Here is a 27821-nt window from a genome sequence, read left to right on the forward strand (position 1 = left end):
TTCGATGTGGAAACGGCTCTTTTTGTGGCGTTTCAGTGTTGCAGAGCCTCTTAAGTTATTATCTGAAGGTCAGGACCAAGCTGCCAGTCGCTGGTTTACGCTGAGCAGCTCTGAACTCTGAGAGCAAATAAAAAGCTCAGCATCCCGACTATAAAAAGACATCATTGACTGTGCGTCGCCATGGCGACGAGAGATGCTGCCACGTTTCAGGGCTGCAGCCGGAGCTTTTCTGCAGCGTCAGGCTCTCTGAGCGTTGTAAATCGTTTCCAGACGGTCGTTGGGGACTAAGTCTGTCACCTGTCAGCGTCCAATCAGACGCAGGCGTCCTGCAGGACACGCCCCCTCAGACGACGCTTTCACACAACCTTTAATCATTCACGGTGTCAGGTTCTAAATCGAAAGTCTTCTCTGAAGGCTCTCGTGGGTTTGTGGGCCGGATCTCGCTACGAGGCAAAAGTAAATGAAAAAATAAAGAAATGCATTCTGGGACGTTGAGAGACACTTCCAGTTCTGGAGGAAACTCAACAAAGCATCAACTAAAAGCTATTAAACTAAAATAAGAGACAGTAACATCTGAACAACCAGAAGTCTCTGCAGCGACGGATGTTGATCAGCACGACGAGGCTGCAGGAACTTATTTATTTTTAATTAAAGTATTTTTCTATGACGGAAAAAAACATGAAATAAAAAGTTTCAGTTCCACTGAAATGTGAATGATTAAATTATTATCTTAAATGTTTTCATGCTGTTGTTTAACAAAGAAGAGAGGAAGAGATTTATCTGTTCCTGCAGTCACCGGGAGCTACGATACCTTCCATCTCTTCCTCTCCTCCATAGTCTCCTTTCCTCCATTTTCCTCCTAAATAATCTCCTTTCCTCCTCTTTCGTCTCCTTTCTTCCTCTTTCCTCCTCTTTAGTCTCCTTTCCTCCTCTTTCCTCCTCCATAGTCTCCTTTCCTCCTCCAAAGTCTCCTTTCCTCCTCTTTCCTCCTCAATAGTCTCCTTTCCTCCTCCAAAGTCTCCTTTCCTCCTCTTTCCTCCTCTTTCCTCCTCCTTAGTCTCCTTTCCTCCTCTATCCTCCTCTTTCCTCCTCCTTAGTCTCCTTTCCTCCTCTATCCTCCTCTTTAGTCTCCTTTCCTCCTCTATAGTGTCCTTTCCTCCTCTATAGTCTCCTTTCCTCCTCCATAGTCTCCTTTCCTCCTCTTTCCTCCTCTGTAGTCTCCTCTTTCCTCCTCCATAGTCTCCTTTCCTCCTCTCTCCTCCTCTTTAGTCTCCTTTCCTCCTCTTTCCTTCTCCATAGTCTCCTTTCCTCCTCTTTCCTCCCCTTTAGTCTCCTTTCTTCCTCTTTCCTCCTCCATAGTTTCCTTTCCTCCTCTTTAGTCTCCTTTCCTCCTCTTTCCTCCTCCATAGTTTCCTTTCCTCCTCTTTAGTCTCCTTTCCTCCTCTTTGCTCCTCCATAGTCTCCTTTCCTCCTCTTTTGTCTCCTTTCTTCCTCTTTCCTCCTCCATAGTCTCCTTTCCTCCTCTTTAGTCTCCTTTCCTCCTCCAAAGTCTCCTTTCCTCCTCTTTCCTCATCCATAGTCTCCTTTCCTCCTCCAAAGTCTCCTTTCCTCCTCTTTCCTCATCCATAGTCTCCTTTCCTCCTCTTTTGTCTCCTTTCTTCCTCTTTCCTCCTCCATAGTCTCCTTTCCTCCTCCATAGTCTCCTTTCCTCCTCTTTTGTCTCCTTTCTTCCTCTTTCCTCCTCCATAGTCTCCTTTCCTCCTCTTTAGTCTCCTTTCCTCCTCCAAAGTCTCCTTTCCTCCTCTTTCCTCATCCATAGTCTCCTTTCCTCCTCCAAAGTCTCCTTTCCTCCTCTTTCCTCATCCATAGTCTCCTTTCCTCCTCTTTTGTCTCCTTTCTTCCTCTTTCCTCCTCCATAGTCTCCTTTCCTCCTCCAAAGTCTCCTTTCCTCCTCTTTCCTCATCCATAGTCTCCTTTCCTCCTCTTTTGTCTCCTTTCTTCCTCTTTCCTCCTCCATAGTCTCCTTTCCTCCTCTAAAGTCTCCTTTCCTCCTCTTTCCTCCTCTTTCCTCCTCCATAGTCTCCTTTCCTCCTCTTTAGTCTCCTTTCTTCCTCTTTTCTCCTCCATAGTCTCCTCTTTCCTCCTCCATAGTCTCCTTTCCTCCTCTTTAGTCTCCTTTCCTCCTCCATAGTCTCCTTTCCTCCTCTTTCCTCCTCCATAGTCTCCTTTCCTCCTCTTTAGTCTCCTTTCCTCCTCCATAGTCTCCTTTCCTCCTCTTTCCTCCTCCATAGTCTCCTTTCCTCCTCTATAGTCTCCTTTCCTCCTCTTTCCTCCTCCATAGTCTCCTTTCCTCCTCTTTAGTCTCCTTTCCTCCTCTTTCCTCCTCTATAGTCTCCTTTCCTCCTCTTTAGTCTCCTTTCCTCCTCCATAGTCTCCTTTCCTCCTCTTTCCTCCTCCATAGTCTCCATTCCTCCTCTTTCCTCCTCCATAGTCTCCTTTCCTCCTCTTTAGTTTCCTTTCCTCCTCTTTCCTCCTCCATAGTCTCCTTTCCTCCTCCATAGTCTCCTTTCCTCCTCTTTCATCTCCTTTCCTCCTCTTTTCTCCTCCATAGTCTCCTTTCCTCCTCCATAGTTCCTTTCCTCCTCTTTCCTCCTCCATAGTCTCATTTCCTCCTCCATAGTCTCCTTTCCTCCTCCAAAGTCTCCTTTCTTCCTCTTTCCTTATCCATAGTTTACTTTCCTCCTCTTTCCTCCATAGTCTCCTTTCCTCCTCCATAGTCTCCTTTCCTCCTCCATAGTCTCCTTTTCTCCTCCTCCTCCTCGTGGCAGAACCAGAACCTAAACTCTCTAGAAAGTTTATTAGGAATCTTCCCATGATGCAGCAGGTTTTCGTTTCCTTACGAGGCGAAACGAGACGTGTGACACAAACTCTGAGTTCATATAAAACTACAAAACAAAAGCAGTTTTACTTTTACGAGAAAGGAAACGTATCCAGGATATTTTCTCCGAGCCTGAGAAAGTCCACGTCCCATAATGCCGAGCGCTGAGAGGAAAAGCATCCGTTCACAATAAACCTGCTCGGAGCCTTTAACAACAAAGCCGAGCAGTCGAGCGTCTTATCAGCGTAAAGAAGGAGACGGGGGTCCAGAGAACAGAGGAGGAGCGGTGATCGCTGCTGAGCTGCAGTTTACTAGAGACGGAGACGACACGTTCCCCTGGTCTTTACTGCAAATAAAACCTAAATATCACAGTAAACCTGATAAACAGATTAACAGAATAAAAACTGAATAGCACAGCAGAGATCTGCTGTTTTTCTTCAAAATACCATCGACCCGCTTTCTGCATGACGTCCATGAACGATGATGATAATGATGATGATGATGATGGTGATGGTGATGATGATGATGATGATGCTGATGATGATGATGATGAACCAGTAGCTTCGTCGTTGTCGTTGTTGCTTCCACGCGAGTTAAGATGCTCAGATTTCCAGAACATCCTGTCAGCAGAGCCGCTCCACCAGATTAAAATGCACGTCATGTAACTTTGGTCAACTGTCCACGGTTATGTGCAAAAGATTTATTTATCTTTTTAAATTCCATTATCTATTTAACAAGAAGGAAGCCAAATATAAATCATGTGGGTAGAAATAAGTATGAAGCCGTTCTGGGACTGAGGAGGGTAAACTGCAGTCAGGAACTGTCAATCATCACCGGTTGGAAACATCTGCAGGTCTGAACGCTTCTATAGAAGAAGACAGTTGGAAGGTTTGCTGGTCTCCAGTATTCGGTTGTGCCTTAACTCGTAGGAGAGCCGAGTAGGTACTAGTGCAGCGGTCGGCAACCCAAAATGTTGAAAGAGCCATATTTGACCAAAAACAAATATGTCTGGAGCCGAAAAAAAATGAAAAGACTTGTTTCAGCCTTAGAATGAAGACACACATGCTGCATGTTTCTATATTAGTTAGAACTGGGTCCTCGGCTGCAAATGTAGCTGCTAATGTGTTTCCACGTTACTCTTGTTGTAACACGAATCTATGGAAGAGTATCAGGGCCAGGCAGGAGAAAAATTAAATATTATTTTAGAGGAGGAAGATTTTTTTTTTCATTATGCACTTCGAGAAAAAGTCAAAATTTCGAGAAAAAAGTCAAAATTTCGAGAAAAAAGTCATAATTTCGAGAAAAAAGTCAAAATGTTGAGAAAAAATTTGAAATGTCGAGAAAAAAGTCAAAATTTCGAGATAAAGGTCGAAATGTCAAGATTAATGTTGAAGTACAATCTGGAGAAAAAAGTCGAACTATTGAGAAAAAAGTCGAAATGTTGAGATTAAAAAGGAAAGGAAAAAGGAAGAAAAAAGGAGAAAAAAGAAGAAAAAAAGAAGAAAAAAAGAAAAAAGAGAAAAAAAGGAAAAAAAGAAGAAAAAAAGGAATAAAAAGGTCAAACATTTTTGAAAAAGCTCCAGGAGCCACTAGGGCGGCGCTAAAGAGCCGCGGGTTGACGACCTCTGTACTAGTGGAAAAGCGTCATTAAAGGTCCCTGTCCGGGTCCCCGCTGATGGAAACACGCCCACTGAGACCCATTACAGACAGATTTGATCATATTTTTGAACATATACACTAAAATACGGGACTAAAAGACGGGTCGCTGCTGTATGGAGTGATTTGTCCAGCTGAGCTCCGGCTGCCGTCGTTCAGGTCAGGATGAAGGATGAAGGAGTTCAGCTCATCCTGGAAGAGGCTCCCGCCTCCTCCGCTCCCCGCCGTCACGGCGTCTCAATACGACGGTACAAACGCCGGGGTTACTGGAGGTCAAACACCTTCACCTGATGCAGCACGAGCAGCATTTCAGCATCAGCAGCATTTCAGCATCAGCATCGTCTCTCCTCAAGAGCTGCAGGTGTGTTTTAAACCTCACATGAAAAGCGTCCAGCTCTGTTGTCTCCAGATGAGACGAAGCAGCGGCGGCTTCACTGATGCTCAACACAAACCCATTACCGCCTCCCTTTGTGAGCCGTGAATAATAATTCAGGATGAATGAGGTTTGTCTGTTTGCTCTGAGCAGCTATTGTTGTCCGGAGCAGAAACTGCTCCTGGAATCAGCCGCCGCGGCGAAGCGACAGAACCATCACAAAGAGCGGCGGCTAATTACGGCGTGTGGGTGAGCGTGTTAGCGTTGGAGATTAGAGACGGTTCAGAGCAGGACGGGGGGGTTAATTAAAATGAATCCTGAGGGCCGACCTGGGCCTGAGAGTGACGCACGCCATGGCCTTCGCCATCGCCATCACCTTCGCCATCAGCATCACCCTCAACGCCGGGGGCTCGTCCACGAGCAGGACAGGACTAACGACCGGTGATTGACAGCTGTCGTCCCATCAGGGTGATGGATGATTCTCCCGGATCGGAGGGGGCGTGGCCGGGGGCGTGGTGGGGGCGTGGCTGAGTTTTACAAGCATGTGTTCCTGGTTTTTAACCTTCATCACGATGGAAACCAGCGTTAGACGAGTGAGACGACCACCGGGGTCCATAAGTGACACGGCGAAAATTTGGCCAATCAATATACAGAAAAAAATTGAGAAAAGACAAAATAGGTATAACTTAAAAGGAATTTCCAGATTTCCAAACAGAATTCCAAAATTAAGGACAATATTAATGGAACGTTGTGTTTCTGTTGTTGTGCCACACAGTGGGTGCTGGTTCAGTTATCAAAAAGTTATTAATGATCATCGGAGGACAATCCTCAATAATTAATAAAGTAGATTATTTATTCATTTGAATTATCAAAATGACTTAATCAAAACGGGGCACCACCTGATGTAATCAGGAAAATGATAACTAAACATCAAAAATCCATCTCAATTATTCTACAGAATAATAGCGAAGAAAGGAGAGTTGTCACACATATTATCACTTATTTACTGTTTTTTAACGTATTTATTCTTTTTATATTGTAACGTGTCCTTATGGGAATGTGTGAATGTGGTTGTGAGCCCTGTCCAAGAGGAATTTCTGTCACCATTGGGACAGACAATAAAGTATTCTATTCTATTCTATTCTATTTGTCACAACCAGCAGTGACAAATATGTGTAAAATAAGCACAAACAACTTCTCTCATTCAAATTAATCACAATGTATTCATTTTATATCGTCTCATACAGTGAAACAAGCTTAGGGGTTTTATGACCAAATAAGAGTGTGTGTGTGTGTGTGTGGGGGGGGTTAGTAGGAGAGAGATGAGGGGAGAAAACAAAGTAAATACACACGTAAACTAACAACAAAGTTGTGACGGGATCAGCGATCCAGCTCACAATGTAAAACTAAGTTTCTCTGCCCAGACACGGAACAGCCTCTTACGTGGCTCTTTGTAAATGAAGAAACGGTAGTTTGGTCTGGCCGGTCGCCGTTCTTTGTTGAACAAAGGGTGGTTACGCTCAGCAGGGGATCCTTGTTGAGTTCTATAAATATTTAGGCACTATTATTGACAACAAACTGTCCTTTCGAAAAAATTCAGGCTCGATATATAAGAAAAGCCGCAGCGCCTTTTTTGTCTTCGAAAACTTTCTAAATTCCAGGTGGATTCTTCCCTGATGTCTATGTTTTATTGTTCTTTTATCAAATCTGCTATCACTTTTTCTTTTATTTGTTGGTTTCAATCTTTGAAAGTCAAAGACAGAAACTTGCTCAATAAGGTTGTCAGTCTAAGCAGTAAAATCATTGGGTCGGCTCAACAAACTTTACAATAACTTTATCACAAACAGCTGATCAAGAAACTCCATGTTGTCTGATTCTCACATCCCTGAATAAACAGTTTCAGTTTCTACCATCAGTTACTGCTTAGACTAACAGATACAAACACTCCTTTGTTTCCTCCGCTATTGTTCTTTTAACTGCCTGAAGGAAAAGGTAGTGGGTGAAAAAGCCTCTTAACTAGAGTTTAGGTCTGTACTGTGATGTGTAACTTATTGTAATTTATTATGTACATTTTATGTATATTTACCATTGTGTGCTTCTCCTGGGATGAAACTAATCGCCCCCTTGGGGACAAATAAAGCATGCGGATGAGGGTATCCAGCACGAGCACAGCGGCTGGGCCTCCTTCAGCTCCAGGTCGGTCTAAAGGCGTTCACGTCGAGGCCTGCAGGGTCCCTGGTTCGGCTTTCTGGGGCTCGGAACCTCGTGGGTCACTCGTGCAGCGCTCCAGACAGACGCTTCTTCGGGGAGGCGGCCGGTCCGTAGCTAGTCGCTCCTGGTGCTAAAAATGGTGATTCCTGCTCACGGGGAACCTGTCGGCAGGTCCGAGATGCTGAGATCCTGTAAAAAAAGAGCAAAAAGAGAAGAGCAGAGGAGAAGAGAAGAGAGGGAGGAGAAGAGAGCTTTGCTCTTTTATAGCTGGGCCCAGGAAGTCTTTCTGCAGTTTGGGGTCCGTGTCCAATCAGAGCGCTGTCCTTTATCACTGAAGGGCCACATATGCAAATCCTGGTGGTTTAAAGTGGGATGAGTGTATATATGATCGCGGAATTATTCTATTCGGATTTAAAATCGGAATAAACCAGCCACATTTTAAATTGGATTTCATTTTAATTCTGAATTAAAGAGGAATTAAACTTCCCATGTAAGCGCACTGAATGTCCTCTTGGTCCAGGTTGTCTGACGTCCCTCTCCTGTCCCCCCGCCCGTCCCCGTCCGTCCTCTGTTGCAGGTTTCGCGGTGAACCTGCAGGTGATCCTGACCAACCCCAGGGCCGTGTTCAAGCGGCGCGGCTCCCAGCCCGGGATGCAGGAGTCCGACTTCCTCAAGCAGATCACCAACCTGACGGAGCTGGAGCCCAAGGCCAACAACTGCACCCGGGTCAGTAACTCCCGTCGCCATGGCAACGCGGTGTTGAGCCGCATTTTGTAATAACGGTGCATTTTGTAATAAACGTCCAAAATGTAATAACTTTGTCATTTCATTTTGTAATAAAGCCGCATTTTGTAATAAATTACCCCAACGCATTTTGTAATAAGTTATTACATTTTGAGAAGATTATTACAAAATGCACTCGCAACTTTTTTATTCTCTAGAAAATGTAATAACATGGTGCATAATGTAATAACAATTCTAAAACATAGTTTATTTGTTATTGGCCTATATAATTCCAAACTTCAAATAGCCAACTAAAGTTATATTTGGAGTTTTATACATAGATTTATTTGGCTACATAGCTCTAAGAGAAATTACATAAAAAACAACAAAAGTCACTCTTGTATGAATTAATTGTTAAACAAACAACAATAATAGGTATTATTACATAATGCACCATGTTATTACATTTCCTAGAAAATAAAAAAGTTGCAAGTGCATTATAATAATCTTCTCAAAATGCAATAACTTATTACATAATGTGGCAAAATCTATTACAAAATGGGGCAGCTTATTACAAAATGTGGCTCAACAGCGGTCAAACCGAGGTTTGCGCATTTATAATAATAATAATAATAAATTTTATTTTTAGAGCATTTTTCATGAATAATTTCAAAGTGCTTACATAAACAAGGGGGAAAAAATCCAGACACATAAAAGACTAGAAGTAAAAAAAATAAAAAAATAAAAAATAAAAAATGATGTGGCTTAAAAAGTAAAGCCACATCGCGTGCATCTATGGTTGGGATGCACGACGTCTTTCACACCTTTACATGAGGAGACCGTCCTCACTTCTATTCAAAATACTTCATTAATCCCCGAAGGCAGATTGATAAATTATTGACTTTTCTGGCCAGTATCATCTCTTTTTTCTTTTTTTTTTTTAATTCTCTTTTTACAAAAGGTCCATACATTCACAGAAATATCACAATTTGTCTCATCTCACCCTCATTAGGTTATGAAACAATGGTGGGACCACCATTGTTTCATAACCTAATGCATCTGAAAAGTTAAATAAGTGAAACTGAGAGAGAATAGATAAACAAACAGTTGGCATTACAGTAAAGAAACGATTATACAAACACACGGTACCTTATCCATCTTTCCCACTTTCTCAGACCTTAGTCGTGTTTCCATCTCTTTTTTACATATCTTTAATCTGAGCTCCGCAATTTGAAGCCTTGTATAATAATTGTACAAAATAAAAGGTTGCTACTTCACAGATTTCACCTATCACGGGTACTTTTTGGAACGTAGCCCCCACGAAAAACCAGGGATTACGGTAACACGGAGCATCAAACGTGTACAGAAAGTGGTTGCTAGGAGATGAAGGGACGCTAAGAGGACTGCTGCTTTGCTGCATCCAGATTAATTCATCACTTATTTGAAAATGTCTCCGTCTCCCAGTCTTGCTATTGTCGTTGGCCTTAGTCCCTGATTCCACGTATCAAAAACGGTGGTGTTTTCATGCGTTTTGGCCGTTCGTTTACATGAAAACCGGCCAAAGTGTAGATTTTTAAAACCTCCGTCTTCACGTTTGCTTGTAAACGGAGAGAAACGGACATTTAGGCTTCAGAACGTCACATTATGAGACAGAAACGTCACCAGCGTCATGAGTGACACCTGTGGTTACAATTAGTTTGTAACCGTCAATATTTTCTTGTATTTTACCTGTTTTATATTCTAACGTCACACTTAAAAGTAACTCCACTTCTCTGTCACTCCAAACCAAAGACTCTGGTTCATCTTGGAACTAACTGGAAGTTACTCGTGTCATTTGTTGATGTTTTTTTCCAGGATTCTGATTGGCTAGCATGACTTTATCTTCTCGTTACACTGCCCCCTGTAGGTTTGGCTGCTCATAGCACCTTAACAGATATTTATGCAGGTTCCTGCAAATGATGGGGTTTTTCAAAACGTAGAGGGGGAAATATCTGTTTTTGTAAATACCCGCTCTGTGGAAACGTGGTCTGAATAACTCCACCCCCTCCGCTTACGTCTGCGGTTCTTTACTCTAAACCAGCAAAGAGTTGGTGCTACTTTGGAACCAATTCTTTGTCCGTCCGAAAACAGAAAACCTGGTTCCAAACTCAGCACTGGCCCAGAACCAGAACCAGAACCAGAACCAGAACCAGAATCAGAACCGGAACTGGTTTGGTGGTAAAGGGAGTGTGTGACCTTCTGCGTACCAGAACTGGTGTGTGTTTGTGTGTCAGAGTAACGGCCGCCATCGCAGCAGTATCAAACCAGGGGGCGTCTCTGTCTCCGTCTCTCTCTCCGTCACTGACGTGAGTCGTGCTAAGAGCTGGAGTCCAAACATAGAACCGGTTCGGATAAAACCGCCGCCGCAGCTCCATCAATCCTGGTGTTGGGACGGCTCGGATCGATGCAGCTCAGCAGCCTGTTGGCTCTGGGTTTATGAAGCCACTCATCCTGCTGACAGGAATCACAGAGACGCCTCAGAGGAGTTTAGGGGATAAATGGATCCTGATAGGGTTTTTTTAACCTCTGAAGAAACAAACGAGTCGCGACACCAAAACAACAAGGAGGAATACAGCGTTCTCTCCCTGTGATGGGAGCGTCCTGGGCGAGACGAGCGGCTGTCAGCGTTGCTTTGTCACAGTCAGTCTGCCTCATTTCTGAACCAGCTGGCGTTTCCAAACAAAGACGTTTCCTTAACCAAGACGTTTCCACCTCAGCTGAAGACGTCTGCAGATTCAAGATAAATTAAAGCTGCAAGCAGCGATGAACGGGCCCTCGCGTGTGCAATTTTCACCAATAAAGGTCAAGAACTCAAATCTAAGTCCGATGACACCACCCATGAGTCTTTATGTCAAACCATTAAAAGGTTATGGCAGAAAATAGGGACTATAAAATATTGACCAATCAGAAAAAGGGGCGGGGCTAATTTGAACCAATTATGTTCAAGCAATAAAAACCGAGTCCGATGACACCACCCATGAGTCTTTATGTTAAACCATTCAAAAGTTATGGCAGAAAGTAGGAACTATCAAATATGGAGCAATCAGATGAAGGGTGGGCACGCTCTTTGGCGTCTAGCGTCGCCACGGTAACGCTTTTGAAAGAGAAAAGTAATGCGCGTCGTCGCAGGATGGAGACGCACATTTTGATGTATAACACACCTGGGTGCACGTTACGGTTCGGGCTGTATTAACGGCCGAAGAAATGGCATAAATTGCGCCAAAATGACACGATTAATTCAAAATGGCCGACTTCCTGTTGGGTTTCGGCCATGTCGCCAAGAGACTTTTCTTTAAGTTGCGATTTTCGTGCATGTACGTCAAACCGTATTCTGGGGCTTGAGGCACAAAGTTTTCTAGGGGGCGCTGTTGAGCCGTTAGGCCACGCCCATTAATGCAAACCATTAAATATCACATTTTTTGCCAGGCCTGGCTTGGTGCAAAATTTGGTGACTTTTGGGGCACGTTTAGGGGGAAAAAAAAGGCCCTCATTTTGTCGGAAGAAAATTAAGGATACAAACGAGAAAAACTCCTACAGATACAATAGGGCCTTTGCACTGTAAATGCTCGGGCCCTAATAAATGATGTCCAACAACACGCATCCCTCTTACTTAAGTTCGTCAAACACGGTCAGAATCTGTATTTCCAGTAGCGTGGAAATGAAACCTGGAGCCGAACACCCACGTTGAGACAAGAGAAAAGCTGGCGACATAAACTGGACACAAGTGGGGGGCGGGGCTACTGTAGCTCTCAATGTTTTGTTCCAAATATCGACAGACAGAAATTACTTACCCTACCTTTAAAGAGCCTGACAAACAGTAAATGAGACAAGCTAACGGAGGAACTTTGTAACGATAAATGTTTAATCGCAGGAGTTTCTGGTGCTGATGTCCTGCGCTTGCATCATTCTGGAGCTGAGAAAGATGCTGAATGAGAAACTGCTCTTTGCTCAGACACAACACATTTATTACCTCAGTAATGACTGCAGACGGTCGGACTTCACCTGCAGAGCCTTGTTCTTCATGCTGCTACTCCATGCAAGTAAAGTTGCTTTTGAAAATTATGACTAAATATCGTTGTTTAGGATAAGAAGGAGAGACCATCTTTGTATCCACTTTCCTACATAGACGTGGAAAAGAAAACCCAATGTGTCGTGGAAAAAGAAAAAGATGGGGAGAAATGCGGAAAAATAAATGTTTATCAAATAAAATGTGATATTTAATGGTTTGCATTAATGGGCGTGGCCTAATGGCTCAACAGCGCCCCCTAGAAAACTTTGTTCCTCAAGCCCCAGAATACGGTTTGACGTACATGCACGAAAATCGCTACACACCTGTATCATGTCACAACTTAAAGAAAAGTCTCTTGGCGCCATGGCCAAAACCGAACAGGAAGTCGGCCATTTTGAATTAATCAATTTATGCCATTTCTTCGGCCGCTTCTTCGCCCGAACCGTAACGTGCACCCAGGTGTGTTATACATCAAAATGTGCGTCTCCATCCTGCGACGACGCGCATTACTTTTCTCAGTCAAAAGCGTTACCGTGGCGGCGATAGATGCCAAAAAGCGCGCCCACCCTTCATCTGATTGGTCCATATTTGATAGTTCCTACTTTCTCCCATAACTTTTGAATGGTTTGACATAAAGAGTCATGGTGGTGTCATCAGACTCGGTTTTGAATCTTTGACCTTTATTGGTTAAAATTGCACGCGCGAGGGCCCGTTCATCGCTGCTTGCAGCTTTAATTATTATTATTATTATTTTTAACTCTCACAAATTATTTTGGTTAAAATTGCCTTTATTTCTTGTTAAGTTGGAGGACCCCCTGCAGTTCCTCCGCGCCCCCCCTGGGGGTCGCGGCCCCCCCGGTTGAAGACCCCTGAGTTAAACGCAGTCCTGTTACTTATAAGTAGAGATGAGACTGAGACAGAGACTGGATCATCAACCCATCGACTAACCAGAAACACTTCTACAGTAATAATGATGCGTAGAGACACAGCAGTGGGAGAGAGCAGATGGAGGAATGAGCCCAGTGCATCATGGGAGGTCCATTAAAACCCAGATCAGCGCGGTGCGGCCGTCTGGCCTGCAGTTGAGGTTTGAGACTCGCGCGGCTTCGTCCTCGTTTACAGAAACACAATCACAGTCTGAAGATCCCCAGAACATTTTTCAGCTTTAACGAGCTGAAAGAATACAATTATCTTGAACAACAAAACAGATATAAACACGTCCTACCTGTCCCTTTAGAAGCAGGAAGTAACGAGGGGGAGGTTGAGTTTGGAATCACCCACCATTCACCACACAAACCCCTTTTCTACGGTGGCCGAGACCCGCCAGTGCTGAAAATAAAAGTAACGCTGCAAACAGAAACAAACGGCGCTGCAAATAAAATAAATGCTGCAAATAAAAGAAACGCTGAAAATATAAATAAACCCCGCTGCATTAAAATAAAAAAATTACGCAAATAAAAAAGCAACAACGGAAGTGAATTACCGGGGACTATTTTCGCCGATGCACCGGTGTTTTTTACGTGAGAGGAGAAGAACACTAACCTTTTCACTTATTTTCTCGTTCGTTGTTCTTCTTATTCCTCGCTCTTCTTATTTCTTCCTTTTCACTTACGTCCTCTTCATCTTCTTCTTCTCCTCTCATGTAAAAAAAAAACGGTGCATCAGCAAAAATAGTCCCCGGTAATTCACTTCCGTTGTGGCTTTTTTATTTGCGTCGTTATTTTATTTTTTTTCCGCGGCTGGGTTTTATTTGCAGCGTTTCTTTTATTTGCAGCGGGGTTTCTTTATATTTGCAGCGTTTCTTTCATTTGCAGCGGCGCTTTTTTATATTTGCAGCGTTTCTTTAATTTGCAGCGGCATTTGTTTCTGTTTGCAGCGTTACTTTTATTTTCAGCAATGGCAGGCCTCGGCCACCGTGCTTTTCCACCAAACCGGTTCAAGGGAACCCAAGCTGTGGAAAAACAAACCGGTTCTCAGCCGGTTCCCAAGTTGAAGGAGTTGTGAACCAGAACCAGCTCTGGAACCGGTTTGGTGGAAAAGGGGGTTCGGGGGGACGGGGGGGCCATGTCCCGACCAATATATATATCCTTCATTTAACCAGGTAAAAAACTCATTGAGATTAAAACCTCTGTTCCAAGAGTGACCTGGCCAAAATGGCAGCATAAAAACAATACAACAATACACAAACACAGACAGTCAGTCACACATTCCGGGAAACAATAGTAAAATTTACACAAGGGGGCAGTCACAATAACCGAGAGAGATCATTTCTGTCGTTTAAAATTTATTTGAATTTACCCAAGGATACTAGATCAACCAGTTTCAAGTCCTTCTCTCATCACTCCAGGTTGACGGGGCAGAAAACTCGAAAGCCTTTTTACCCAGTTCAGTTCTGGCTCTCGGGACCTGCATGTGAATAAAGTTCTGTGAGCGCAGGTTCATAATGGCTGACGTTTCTACACATGTGCACGCACAAATATGTAGGGAGACGTCCCAAAATGGATTTATAAATAAAAGTCAGCCAGTGGGAGAGTCTACGGACAGGCAAAGGAGCAGCAGCAACAAAAAACAGTGAAGTACCTGAAAGCTGCAACTATCGTATAAAACGCAAAGCACAATGATTCACAGGATCTAATTTCTTTAAATACTGCTCAGGAGCGTTCATAAAAAGCAGATCGCCATCGTCCAACAAGGATAAAAAAGTTGTTTTGATCAAATGTTTCCGGAACCGAAATTAAAAACATGATTTGTTCCTAAAAAATAAACTTTTTTTAGTTTCAGCTTAGAGGTTATCAATATGAGATTTAAAAGACAAGTTGTCATCAATCAGAATGCCTAGATATTTATAAGAACTGACCAATTCAATTTCAATCCCCTGAACAGTTAACAACCTTGGAAGGTGAGATGGAAGCTGCTTGCATTTGAAAAAAGCATGGTCTTCGATTTATCTGCGTTTAATACAATAAATAATAAGTACAATAAATGGACTCCCAGCAAGACGGTTCCTGGTTCCAGGTTCTGTGTGAACTTTGATAGTCTGGGTGGGTTTTCTCAGAGTGATTATACATTGGATAGAGATGAGATTGTGAGATTGTGAGGACCCCCCCATTGAAAGCAGATGTTTGAAGCAGATTGCAGCAGCAGGTGCTTCTTGACAGCTTCAGCTGAGATTTTAAGATGCAAAACTACAAAAGGATGGATTCATTTAAATGACCAACTTATTAAATCACAATAACATGTTTACTTTTCCCTAAAGAGAATATTTACTCCTTGTGGATGTGGATGTTTTTGATCATAGACCGTTTTCTGGGGGGCGGAACTCATCCTAAGTGCACTTTCCCCGCCCACAACCATCAGCGTGGCCGATCAGGAGATTATAAAACATTGGAAATTCTTCTGTCTGGGGTCTCCCAGGTTTTCTGATTGATTTCCAGCGTGAACGCAGCCTGAGGCGGGAGGATCATGTTTGATTTACACACGACGAGGTTCCCATGACGCACATCGTCGTGGTGGATTAACGAGGACGAGTCACGGGACCCCGTTATGGCGCTTATCCACTAGTACCTACTCAGCGTGCCCCGACTCGGCACGCCTCCACTCGCCTCGTCCTCGTTTGTTCTTAGACACCCAGGTGAGAAGTGGGCGGGATTGGAGAGAAGCTGCTGTGACGTATTTGATTGTGTGATCTAAACGGAGAAGACACCAACACTAAAGATGTAGAACCTGGAGGAGATGATATATGTGCTGCTGGGTCTGTGGCTTGTGTTTGATATCAAGTTAAAACATGAGAGTGAAAGAAGCTTCAAGCTAGAGGTGGGTGCAATTCATCGATGTGTCGATGCATCACGATGCGTCACGTGACGATTTGGAATCGATTAATTAATTTTTTTTTTTTTTTTTTTTTTAGTTATCCTATCCAGATTCCAGACTGAATAAGCTGCTGAATCATTTCATTTTCAAGAATGCACATTTCTTATTGTTCACTGTAAATATGGCAGATATGTTTACACTAAATACATTTGATGGAAGTTCATATCTAGTTTACTTGAATTAATGAACTCATTAAATCCAGGGCGTGACCGTTTTCAGTGTTTTCACCAATAGAGGGCGCTCTCATGCAAGTGCAGCTTTCCCTGGTCAAAGTTAAGGAAGTCAAAGAGACAATGTTTACATAGTCATAAAATACATTATTTTGTGTCTTTGAAAAATACATGTCAAATGTTCAAAAAACCTTGTTATTTACTTAATGAGTGTTGTTAGAGGAACTGAGTTAATTGATTGGCTATTTATTTACAAATGTAGCCACAGATGAAGACAAAATCAATCTTGTATGGAAAAAAGCATTAAAAATCACAATAATCGAAGAATCGTGGCACCAATAATCGAATCGACAATCGTTATAATCGAAGAATCGAAGCTCCAATAATCGAAATTGAATCGAATCGTGAGGTAACCTTGTTTGCACAGCCCTACTTCAAGCGGGGACGCTTTTTTTTGTATTTTGCTCGTGTCGGTGCTGCTGAAAAGTCAGCTGGAGCAGCTATGAAGAGACAGAGCTCCTGGTAGATCTGGTCGTTCCTTATCTCCGTCTAGATCTTTTTAATTCTCTCCTCAGCACCAGGTTTATGAACATCTGCACCTCAGAGTTGGATCACCAAACAGACTTCTGCTGCCATTGCCTGTCGGATTATCGGATAAAATGAGGAACTCCCCGCTTCCTGCCTCAAACGTCTAACGGCCCCCCGACCAATCGGTGGCGTGAATCGTGATCACGTCAGATCCAGGGCCGACGAAAAAAGTACCTACTCAGCCAGCCTCTATCTGCCTCGGCCCGTAGTGGAGAAGTGCAAGACGGGGGCGTGGTGAGTAGAAGCGTGCAGAGTAGGTAGTAGTGGAAAAGGGCCATTAGTGTCCCCGGAGCCCATTACGGTCTCTGGACCTTATTACGGCAGTTTTCATTTCACTGTTTTATTTCATGGAGACCATAGAGGCGGTTCCCCCGGCCGTTCCCCCAGCCGTTCCCCCGGCCGTTTCCCCCGGCCGTTCCCCCGGCCGTTCCCCCGGCCGTTCCCCCACCGTTCCCCCGGCCGTTCCCCCACCGTTCCCCCACCGTTCCCCCACCGTTCCCCCGGCGTTCCCCCAGCGTTTCCCCCGGCCGTTCCCCCGGCGGTCCCAGTCTGGCGGTGTTTTTTTTCCGTTTACCATTTTCATTAATGAGTTGGGGAGAAATTAGCTAAATTTTAAGTTCCATCTTTATGCTAATGACGCTATAATTGAGTCTCCAGCTCCGTTAATCAGACTCTCCGCAGCCCCAGACTGCAGGTTCCCCCGTTAGCTGCAGGTTCCCCCCCGTCAGCTGAAATGGCTCCTAAACCCAGAAAAGACCGCGTTTATGATTATTTCAACGCGTAAGAATATAACAGCACTTCAGGAGGGGAAGAAACAGATAAGTCTCATCTAACGAGCATTTTGGGATGTGGACTGATGACGGTATTTCAGAGCTTTGCTTCGTTTGAGAAACTGGCTCCAGGACCGACGTCTCTGGTGCACCTGAACGATTCTCTGACGTCTCAAAACCGAAAAAAATCTGCGGCACACAAGGGCGTATTTAACCGTGGAGGGCGAACCGAACAGTTCAGTTTTATACCGAGAACCGTTGCATCCCTACTGTTAACACACTTTATGAACATAAAGCAGAACACCTGCATCCCCACGTCGTCCTGGAAACCCAAGCGATCTCCGACGATGCCGACGTCCAGAGACGCTCGACCTCCGGGTCTAAACGACATCAGAATATCCCGCCACGGCACCGAGGGGTCGAGCACGTCTCAGCTCTGATCTGAAAAAGCTTTCAAGATGTTTGAAGGACCCCTCACCCATATCCGTGGTCTCTGGTGCATTTATACTTAATAAAAATGAAGTTTATCTGGAAGCTGAGACTTGATCCAAATGGCTTAGACTGCAGTCCGATGCAGAACATCTCCATCTGTCCCTCTCCTCTTCTCCTCTCGGTCATTATGTCTTCTTTTCTATACTTCTATCTTCAATCAATCCCTTCTATTCCTTTCCTCTGAGCAGGTTTTGGCTCTTCCTCCTCTCCCTCCTGTGGTATCATCTGTCTCCATCTGTTCCTGTCCTCCCTCCTCCTCTCTGCTGTCTGTTCCATTACTCTCCGGCTCCGACTACATCCCAGCTCCTGTCAGTCGTCCGTCGATACCGACGGTTCCGTCAGACGAGCATTTCTGCCCTACAAGCGTCAAGGTCAGGATGCAGGATCTGAGATCTGATCCCAGATACCCGGCTCATGTGGAGTAAGATGCTCTCAAAAACATGTGTCCATGTTATAACTAATGATAAACATTTGTATGTAAATAAAAAACTTACTGCGCAAAGGCCCTATTGTATCTGTAGGAATTTCCCTTCTTTATTTTTGAAAAATGTGATATTTAATGGTTTGCATTAATGGGCGTGGAGTAATGGCTCAACAGCGCCCCCTAGAAAACTTTGTGCCTCAAGCCCCACGATACGGTTTGACGTACGAAAATCGGTACACACCTGTATCATGTCGCAACTTAAAGAAAAGTCTCTTGGTGCCATGGCCGAAACCAAACAGGAAGTCGGCCATTTTGAATGAATCGTGTAATTTTGGCGCAATTTATGCCATTTCTTTGCCAGTTAATGCAGCCCGAACCGTAATGTGCACCGAGGTGTGTTATACATCAAAATGTTCGTCTCCATCCTGCGACGATGGACATTACTTTTCTCAGTCAAAAGCGTTACCGTGGCGATGATAGACGCCAAAAAGCACACCCCCCCTTCATCTGATTGGTCCATATTTGATAGTCCCTATTTTCTGTCATAACTTTTGAATGGTTTGATATAGAGAGTCGTGGGTGGTTTCATCCACTAAATGTCCAGGCCTGAAGAATCTACATCAAGTCATACAAGCTTCCACTGCAGCCTGAACGTTAAAAGGGTGGAGGACCGTTCATCGCTGCTTGCACTGCCCCCTGTAGGTTTGGCTGCTCATAGCACCGTAACAGGTATTTATGCAGGTTTGTGGAAATTATGGTATTTTTCAAAACGTAGAGCAGGAAATATCCGTTTTTTTGAATACCCGGCTCTGTGGAAACGTGGCCTCAGTCGAGGAACTGCAACCAGTCTTAGTTCCTGGTGAGCGTTAATCCAGAGGGATGGTTGGCGCCTGGTTTTCTGCTGTGATTCCTGCTTTATTCAGACATCACAGCTAACTGTACCAGAAGCAGCGTCACGTCTCGGCGCCGTTGGAGCCGCGACGTGATGAATGTGGATATAACATCCTCCCGTCTCATGACTGATAATGTCACAGCCTGCAAATAGCCCGTATTAATACCGGCGGCGGGGCCGCTCCATTAGCGTAATGGGGCTGATAATGATGATGACGGTGTGAACACTGAGCTGTCTGCAGCGGCAGCCGGCTGTGAATGATGATCCGGCAGCGATGGGGGTTTTTATTCTGCTCTGCATAAAAACATCCAGCCATGAGCGCCATGGGACTTCCTGGGGAATCAGGACTCTGGGGTTTTTACTTCTATCTTTTAGGTGAAACAGCTATTCGTAGTAAACAAGGTGGAGACAGCAATGCTTGCATAGACACTACTTGGAAACGGTTCCAGTGCTGGTTCTGGTTCACAACTCGTTCAACTTTTGAACCAGCTGAGAACCGGTTTGTGTTTCCACAGCTCGGGTTCAAAGGGGAGCCACGTCAGTTACGTCCCTGCTAACGTCAATTACGTCTCTGCTAACGTCAGTTACGTCTCTGCTAACGTCAGTTACGTCTCTGCTAACGTCAGTTACGTCTCTGCTAACGTCAGTTACGTCTCTGCAAACGTCAGTTACGTCTCTGCTAACGTCAGTTACGTCTCTGCTAACGTCAGTTACGTCTCTGCAAACGTCAGTTACGTCTGCTAACGTCAGTTACGTCTCTGCTAACGTCAGTTACGTCTCTGCTAACATCAGTTACGTCTCTGCAATCGTCAGTTACGTCTGCTAACGTCAGTTACGTCTCTGCAAACGTCAGTTACGTCTCTGCTAACGTCAGTTACGTCTCTGCTAACGTCAGTTACGTCTCTGCTAACGTCAGTTACGTCTCTGCTAACGTCAGTTACGTCTCTGCAAACGTCAGTTACGTCTCTGCTAACGTCAGTTACGTCTCTGCCAACGTCAGTTACGTCTCTAACGTCAGTTACGTCTCTAACGTCAGTTACGTCTCTGCTAACGTCAGTTACGTCTCTGCTAACGTCAGTTACGTCTCTGCTAACGTCAGTTACGTCTCTGCTAACGTCAGTTACGTCTCTGCAAACGTCAGTTACGTCTCTGCTAACGTCAGTTACGTCTCTGCCAACGTCAGTTACGTCTCTAACGTCAGTTACGTCTCTAACGTCAGTTACGTCTCTGCTAACGTCAGTTACGTCTCTGCTAACGTCAGTTACGTCCCTGCTAACGTCAGTTACGTCTCTGCTAACGTCAGTTACGTCCCTGCTAACGTCAGTTACGTCTCTGCAAACGTCAGTTACGTTTCTAACGTCAGTTACGTCTCTGCTAACGTCAGTTACGTCTCTGCTAACGTCAGTTACGTCTCTGCTAACGTCAGTTACGTCTCTGCTAACGTCAGTTACGTCTCTGCAAACGTCAGTTACGTCTCTGCAAACGTCAGTTACGTCTCTGCTAACGTCAGTTACGTCTCTGCTAACGTCAGTTACGTCTCTGCAAACCTCAGTTACGTCAGTTACGTCTCTGCTAACGTCAGTTACGTCTCTGCTAACGTCGATTACGTCTCTGCTAATGTCAGTTACGTCCCTGCAAACGTCAGTTACGTCTCTGCAAACGTCAGTTACGTCTCTGCTAACGTCAGTTACGTCTCTGCTAACGTCAGTTACGTCTCTGCTAATGTCGATTACGTCTCTGCTAATGTCAGTTACGTCTCTGCTAATGTCAGTTACGTCTCTGCTAATGTCAGTTACGTCTCTGCAAACGTCAGTTACGTCTCTGCAAACGTCAGTTATGTCTCTGCAAACCTCAGTTACGTCAGTTACGTCTCTGCTAACGTCAGTTACGTCTCTGCTAACGTCAGTTACGTCTCTGCAAACGTCAGTCACGTCTCTGCGTTTGCGTGAAAGTTGCAGCAAAAACCAGGTATCTGCTCTAATAGGACCACGTAGCTCCTCCGTGGACACATCTCCAAAAGACAGGTTGTCTCCTCCTCAGACCCATGATGCTTTGCTGCATCCAGATTCATTCTTTTTGGAAAATGTCTCTGACCTTTCAGGACGTGGTCTGGTTTTTCTCTTCCATCTTTACTCTCCCGGGTCTCTGTCACCTCTGCCACGATATTCCCTGTATTTCTCTGAGATACCGCCATGGTTGTCTGGTTGCCGTGGCGACGTGAAGCCATACGCCTCTTTGACTTGTTTTTGCTGATCGTTGGGGACACGAGACCACCGGACCTGGACAACTTGTCCTGAAGATGTTCCTTCAAAGTTGACACTGGTGTTTTAGCATGAAGACTGTCAGCTGAGCTGGTTTTAGAAGTCAGGAGATTAGATCTGCGGTGATGATGTGAATTTAATTTCATAGATAAGTCTCTCAGCTTCCTTGTGGACCGATGCCAGTTTCAGTCCTTGTAGAGCCAAATGAGGTTATTTGAAGAGTTTTTATTTTTAGACCCGTAACTAACGAGCCTGTGTTCACGCGGGAGGATCTACCGCCGGCGTCGTCGCCGGCGTCGTCTCCGGCGTAGTCTCCGGGCCTCTAACGAGTCCAACTTCCTGCCCGCTCCAACTCTAATTGGCCCGCTTTGCATTTCTAACAAGGCTAACGTAGCAGCGACGGCGGCGCCGGTCCAAACGCTGCGGGGAAACGGTGTCGGAGGCTGCGGATGCACCAATTATGCAGTTAGAGCCAAGCCCCCCCTTCACTGTTTCCCTGAACTCTCCTTCACTCTTTTCTTTCTCCTCTTCCTCCTTCATCTACGTGGTTTTTACCTCTCTCTCTTGATCCACCGTCTCCTCTCTCCTTCGGGCAGGACGCTCCCAATCAGAAGCAGTTTGCCTCAAGATGACCTTCATCGAGGACGTAGACTCATACAACCCTTTTCCAGTGTTGGGCAAGCTAGACATGCTTGGAAAGTGTAGTGAGCTAAGCTACTAGTTACTCTAACATTAAATGAAGCTTAACTACATCAAAGCTATTACCTTCAGAAATGTAGCAAGCTAAGCTACAGCAAAATGAAAGTAACTAGTGCAACTACATCCAAGCATTTTACTAAATTGAACCAACTTTGAACAATTTCTTTGGTAGTTATTTGCACTTTTTAGCAATTTATATATTTCAAAATTGTAGCTTGCTTGGTGTTAGCTGTTGTTGGGAAGTTGCTCATAGGTTCATGTTAGCAGACTGGAAAGTGATGGTTAGCTTTGTTGGCAATCATTGTGTTAGCTTACCTTAATGTGCGTTCTTAAGTTTGTGTTCGACGTCCTGGAAGTCGAGAGCAGCTTCTTCTTTGGGTTGCACAATAAGCACCTGAACACGTAATTTCTGTCTTTTGTTTCACTTACACTCATATAGTTGTTGAGATATGGCCGCGGCGACTCTGCAGTTAAATCTCCCCCCTCTGCCATCTCTCATCAAGTGGCCGCCTGCAGGTGGCAGAGCACCGTTACATGGACCAGTGTCGTCACGTCAGCGTCATAAAGACATGGCATGACTGACAGTGTTAGGTTCCTAATATCTTAAGAAAGACACAGAGACTGTTAGAAATTATTCTCCAGGCCTTCTGCGCAGAAGGGAAGCAAAGTCGGAGCCCTGCAGAGCAACAGGGCTCTCTGGCTCTCGACACAATGCTTGCTTGCTCCTCCTTTGCATCAGGTATTTATTGAAAAACTGACAGGAACGACCATATTTGGTAAACAGCCTGTCAGTGTATAGATAATGGACAATGAACAGATGGTCACACACGTGACATTTCAGTTAAAGACCAACTAATCTGTGGTATGCAGAAACAAACATCCATCCATCCATCCATCGTCCGCCGCTTATCCGTTCCCGGGTCGCAGGGGCAGCAGCCTCAGCAGGGATGTCCAGACTTCCTTCACCCCAGACACTTCTTCCATCTCTTCCTCCAGTTCTTGCTCCAACTCTTCCTCCAGTTCTTCCTCCAACTCTTCCTCCAGTTCTTCCTCCAACTCTTCCTCCATCTCTTCCTCCAGCTCTTCCGGGGGGAGTCCGAGGCGTTCCCAGGCCAGCCGAGAGACATAGTCTCTCCAGCGTGTCCTGGGTCTTCCCCGGGGTCTCCTCCCGGTGGGACATTCCTGGAACACCTCCCTAGGGAGGAGGGACATGCTTGGAACACCTCCCTAGGGAGGCGTCCAGGAGGCATCCGGTACAGATGCCCAAGCCACCTCAGCTGACTCCTCTCAATGTGAAGGAGCAGCGGCTCGACTCCGCAGAAACAAACAGACATCCTTAAAAAACACAAAGGGTCAAGTGGTCAACTAAAAACAGGATCTTTGTTGGAGGTTTTGAACAGATGGTTCAACTGACAATGGGACAGTTGTGGGACAGCCCAAAACCCTGACGGAACACAGGAAGGGCTGCCCTCATCTTTTAACATGTGATAAGCATGTGAACAAACAATCAGCTCTCCAAGCTGACTTGATTCTGATTCTGATTCTGATAGTTTCATAAAGACAAATTAATTATTAATCCCACAGACAGCTCATGCCTCTGTGTGGTAGCAGTGACAGTTTTATTTCAGTCCGTAACAGAAATCTCCGGCTCGTTTGAGCTTCAGAAATTATTTTGGAATTGTAGCTTGTGTGGATGCTACCGCGCTAAGTGATCAATAAAAGAGCTTAACTACTGAGAAGTTACTTGATTCAGAAAACACAGACGCTACCACCAAGCTACTGAAAATGTAGTTAAACTACAAACGTCCGCTACTGTAGTGACGCTACTGACCAACACTTCCCTTTTCTACCAAACCGGTTCCAAGGCTGGTTCTGGTTCTGGTTCTGGGCCAGTTCTGAGTTTGGAACCGGGTTTTCTTTTTCCACTGACAAAGAACTGGCTCCGGAAGAACCGGTTCCATGGGGCCACCAGGGGGGATGTCGCTGTCCAGTCAGGGAGGTGCTGAAATGATTTGCTGGGACTCGCCACAGCAGGGTTGCAGATCTGCTGGCGGTCGTCTGCAGGAGGATCCATCATCTCAAGTCTTGTTTCCGTGGCAACATCAGAAATGTCTGCCTGTTCATCTGACTTTTAAACTTTGAAAATAAATGGAGACCTGACAGGAACCTGTCAGACCAGGAGACCGTCTGGTGCAGAATCAGCTGTTGACACTCAGATGCAGCTTCACCTCCGATATCATCTGTGTGGAGGATTTTAATACCCACAATCCTCCACTCCGCCTCACATTGTAGCCGAACGCCTGCATGCTACCGTAAAAAACCTCTTAACAAGCCATATATGTGGACAAAGAGGTGGAATCAGAGTCTCACACTTGGACCTGACTCAACCGAGACACCAAACATCTGTTTGATCGCAGGAATGTTTCGTGAAACGAGCATCAGCTGGAACTCGTCCAGTGGTTCTGAAACATCAAGGCTCTTCCTCCTCCCTGTGTCTGCATGCCAACAACACACCGACATCAAAACAGAAGGCTCCTCAGACTAAAGGCTGAAAATAGAAACAGTAAGAAGGCCGCGTGTCCCGGAGGGTTTTTTGAGGATTATTACACCGGTCCGTGTTGGAAATATTCATGTTGCTGGTGGACTGTTCCTGCTGTAGAAATACAAATGGTTGACAGTAGTGGTGGGGGGAAATAATTGATATTGCAATATATTGTTGCGCTCTCTGTCCCAATAAATCATCGATTTATAATTTTATAATTGTCCAGCTGTGCAGTGTTTACATTTACAAGACTAGGACGCAGTGTAGTTTCCTCAGAAAGCTCTGCTTGTGACCTGAGATAATTCCTACATTTGGCATCTTTAACCCCGGAGATATTAACCGAGGCGTTTGATGTCCCATCAGCCCCGGCGAGGCTGCATTCATCAAAGTGTTGATTTCTCTCCCTCCACCTCTGCAGATTGTTCTTTTCTTACTCTTCCCCTGATGTTTTCCAGGTGCTGGTCTGGCACACTCGCACGGAGAAACCACATCTGGCCAACGAGCCCAAACATCGACGGGACACCGTGATCATCGAGGTGTGATGGTCGTCGGGGGCCGGACCGGAATAAACCGGACTGGACCGGACCTTGGGACCGGAATAAACCGGACTGAACTGGACTAAACCGGACCGCCCCGCTGTGGGATGGTTGGATATGTTCATCACAGGAACTGGACCTTTTGTTTTCCTCCATCTGAAGCTCGCTGGTTAAGAACTGAAGTATAAATGTAAAAAAATCACCATGTCGCTGAACGGAAACGTGCCATGCAGGTCATTCTGAGTCATTTCGAGTCATTTTGAATCATTCTGAGTCATCTTGAGTCATTCTGAGTCATTTCGAGTCATTTCGATTCATTCCACACACACATCTTCAACCCTCCAACCGACATCAGTTATTTCGAGTCATTCTGAGTCATTCTGTCATTTCGCGCCATGTTGAGTCATTCTGACTTATTTCGAGTCATTTCGAGTCATTTTGAGTCATTTTGAGTCATTTCGAGTCATTTCGAGTCATTTCGGTCATTCTGAGTCATTTTGAGTCATTTCAAATAATTTCGAGTCGTTTTGAGTCATTTTGAGTTATTTTGAGTCATTCTGACAAATCTCGAGTCATTTCGAGTCATTCTGAGTCATTTCAAATAATTTCGAGTCATTCTGAGTCATTTGGAGTCATCTTGAGCCATTCTGAGTCATTTCGAGTCATTTCGATTCATTCTACACACAGAGCTTCAACCCTCCAACCGACATCAGTTATTTCGAGTCATTCTGAGTCATTCTGTCATTTCCCGCCATTCTGACTTATTTTGAGTCGTTTTGGGTCATTTTGAGTCATTCTGACTAATTTCGAGTCATTTTGAGCCATTCTGAGTCATTTCAAATAATTTCGAGTCATTTTGAGCCATTTTGAGTCATTCTGACTCATTTCGAGTCATTCTGAGTCATATCGAGTCATTTTGAGCCATTCTGAGTCATTTCAAATAATTTCGAGTCATTCTGAGTCATTTCAAATAATTTTGAGTCATTCTGACTCATTTCGAGTCATTCTGAGTCATTTCGAGTCATTTTGAGCCATTTTGAGTCATTTCAAATAATTTCGAGTCATTCTGAGTCATTCTGAGTCATTTCAAATAATTTGGAGTCATTCTGAGTCATTTCGAGTCATTTCGAGTCAAGGAGGCTCGTGCTGCGGTTGACGGTCGCTGCCTGTTTTTCTGTTTCATGACGCTGAGATTCGGACATTTGCCTGCGGTTAAACATGCGTGTTTGCTCTCGTGCACGGAGACGACAAACCCTGCTCTCATGTCTGTGTTTTTCAGATAAAACCACATTCAGAATAAAGTAATAACCTTGTGGAAAGACTGGAAAAGGAGTTCAGAAGCACGAATAAATGCATATTTGAACAGTAAATAACACCAACATATCATGTTTTTTATTTGGTACCAGCAGCATTTTCTAACACGGAATTTCTGGGTCTCTGGGATACGGAAGAGTATTTAATTACATTAAAAAAATGTATCTAATTAATTACAGGATTTATAATAAATTAATCTAATCGCATTTTAATGTCATATCTGCTAAAGGTCCCCAAATAAAGAATTGGAATTCTAGGACATTGCAAAATTGCAGTGCATGAATATAGCTGGGAGGGAATATGTCAAAAATCATAAAGATTGTGCACTTGGTGACAAGTTTTTGATATTTGGCATGGTGTTAGTTATGGACATAAGGTTTTAACCGCAAACTAATTGGGACGTCTCCTGGTGGCCGGTTTGCAGAAAATTCAAAATGAATCAAAAAGCGAGGCGATAGAGGCAGCATTGTAGGTGTTAAGTGAGTTTAAATATGCACAGCTGATGTTTTTTGTGTGTAGTTCTGCAACATATTAATACTAGTATTATATTGAGATTGAACAGCAAGTATTGCAGCTAATGATGCTGTAAGGACCAATCAGCTCCCAGAATGCTGATAGAACTGAAACAGAAACATCGTGGGTCAGAATTACCAAACAGATCCAGGGAGGAAACAGAGACGTAAGAAATCAGTTTTATTTTTTTCCAGATTCTGTTTTAATTTTTTCCATTTTTGGTCTTTTTCGGTTTTAAATTTTTTTAGAATTTGGTTTTTAGCATTTCATGCTAATGTAACCCCAATACAGTATATAAAGTAATGAAATATAGACAATTTATTCAATTATAACTGAAAACTACCGTTAAACATATTTAAAGGCAAAAACATGGCACAAGTTATTCTGGTGTCCAACAAAATATTCCTCTTTTGGGCATAAACAAAAAAATACCAAAAGTTGTAATGTAATGATGAAAAAAAATCGATCTTTAGACACACAAATCGATTTAGAATCGGAAAATCGATTTTTTTTCAACACAGGCCTACTCATACACCCTGTGCAGGGTGTTCAGCGTATCCCATCATGCAGTGCTGCTCACAAGACCAACCGTTTCACGCTTCTAGCAGCGCTAGGACTGCCGTTGAATCTGAATCTTCACCTCTGAGACTCCAGGAGTCGTTTCCATGTGTCCCATCATGACAAGACTTTTATTTTGAAAAGACATCCCAATGGATGTTTGTATCTGTGAACTGGACCTTTGGTCTTCGTCTTAACCAATCAAACCAAATTCTCATCAACGTTTGTGCTTCAGTGGCTCACCGAAGCCCGGAAGGCTTTTTTTAAATTTAACCAAACGTGAATACATTCACACAGGAAATA

General features: G+C 44.3%; 1 protein-coding gene across 1 annotated transcript in view; it reads left to right on the forward strand.

Annotated features, from left to right (window-relative positions):
- Positions 1-26601, forward strand: part of b3gat2 (beta-1,3-glucuronyltransferase 2 (glucuronosyltransferase S)) — a 57323-nt gene extending 30722 nt beyond the window's left edge. Inside the window, exons 3-4 of the mRNA XM_061744919.1 lie at positions 7696-7844; positions 25053-26601. Coding sequence (XP_061600903.1) covers positions 7696-7844; positions 25053-25139 — 236 coding nt within the window. The 3' untranslated portion in view covers positions 25140-26601. The remainder of the gene's footprint in view (positions 1-7695; positions 7845-25052) is intronic.
- The last annotated feature ends 1220 nt before the right edge of the window (positions 26602-27821 follow it).

This window comes from Cololabis saira, chromosome 17, assembly GCF_033807715.1.
Source record: "Cololabis saira isolate AMF1-May2022 chromosome 17, fColSai1.1, whole genome shotgun sequence".
NCBI lineage: Eukaryota > Metazoa > Chordata > Actinopteri > Beloniformes > Belonidae > Cololabis > Cololabis saira.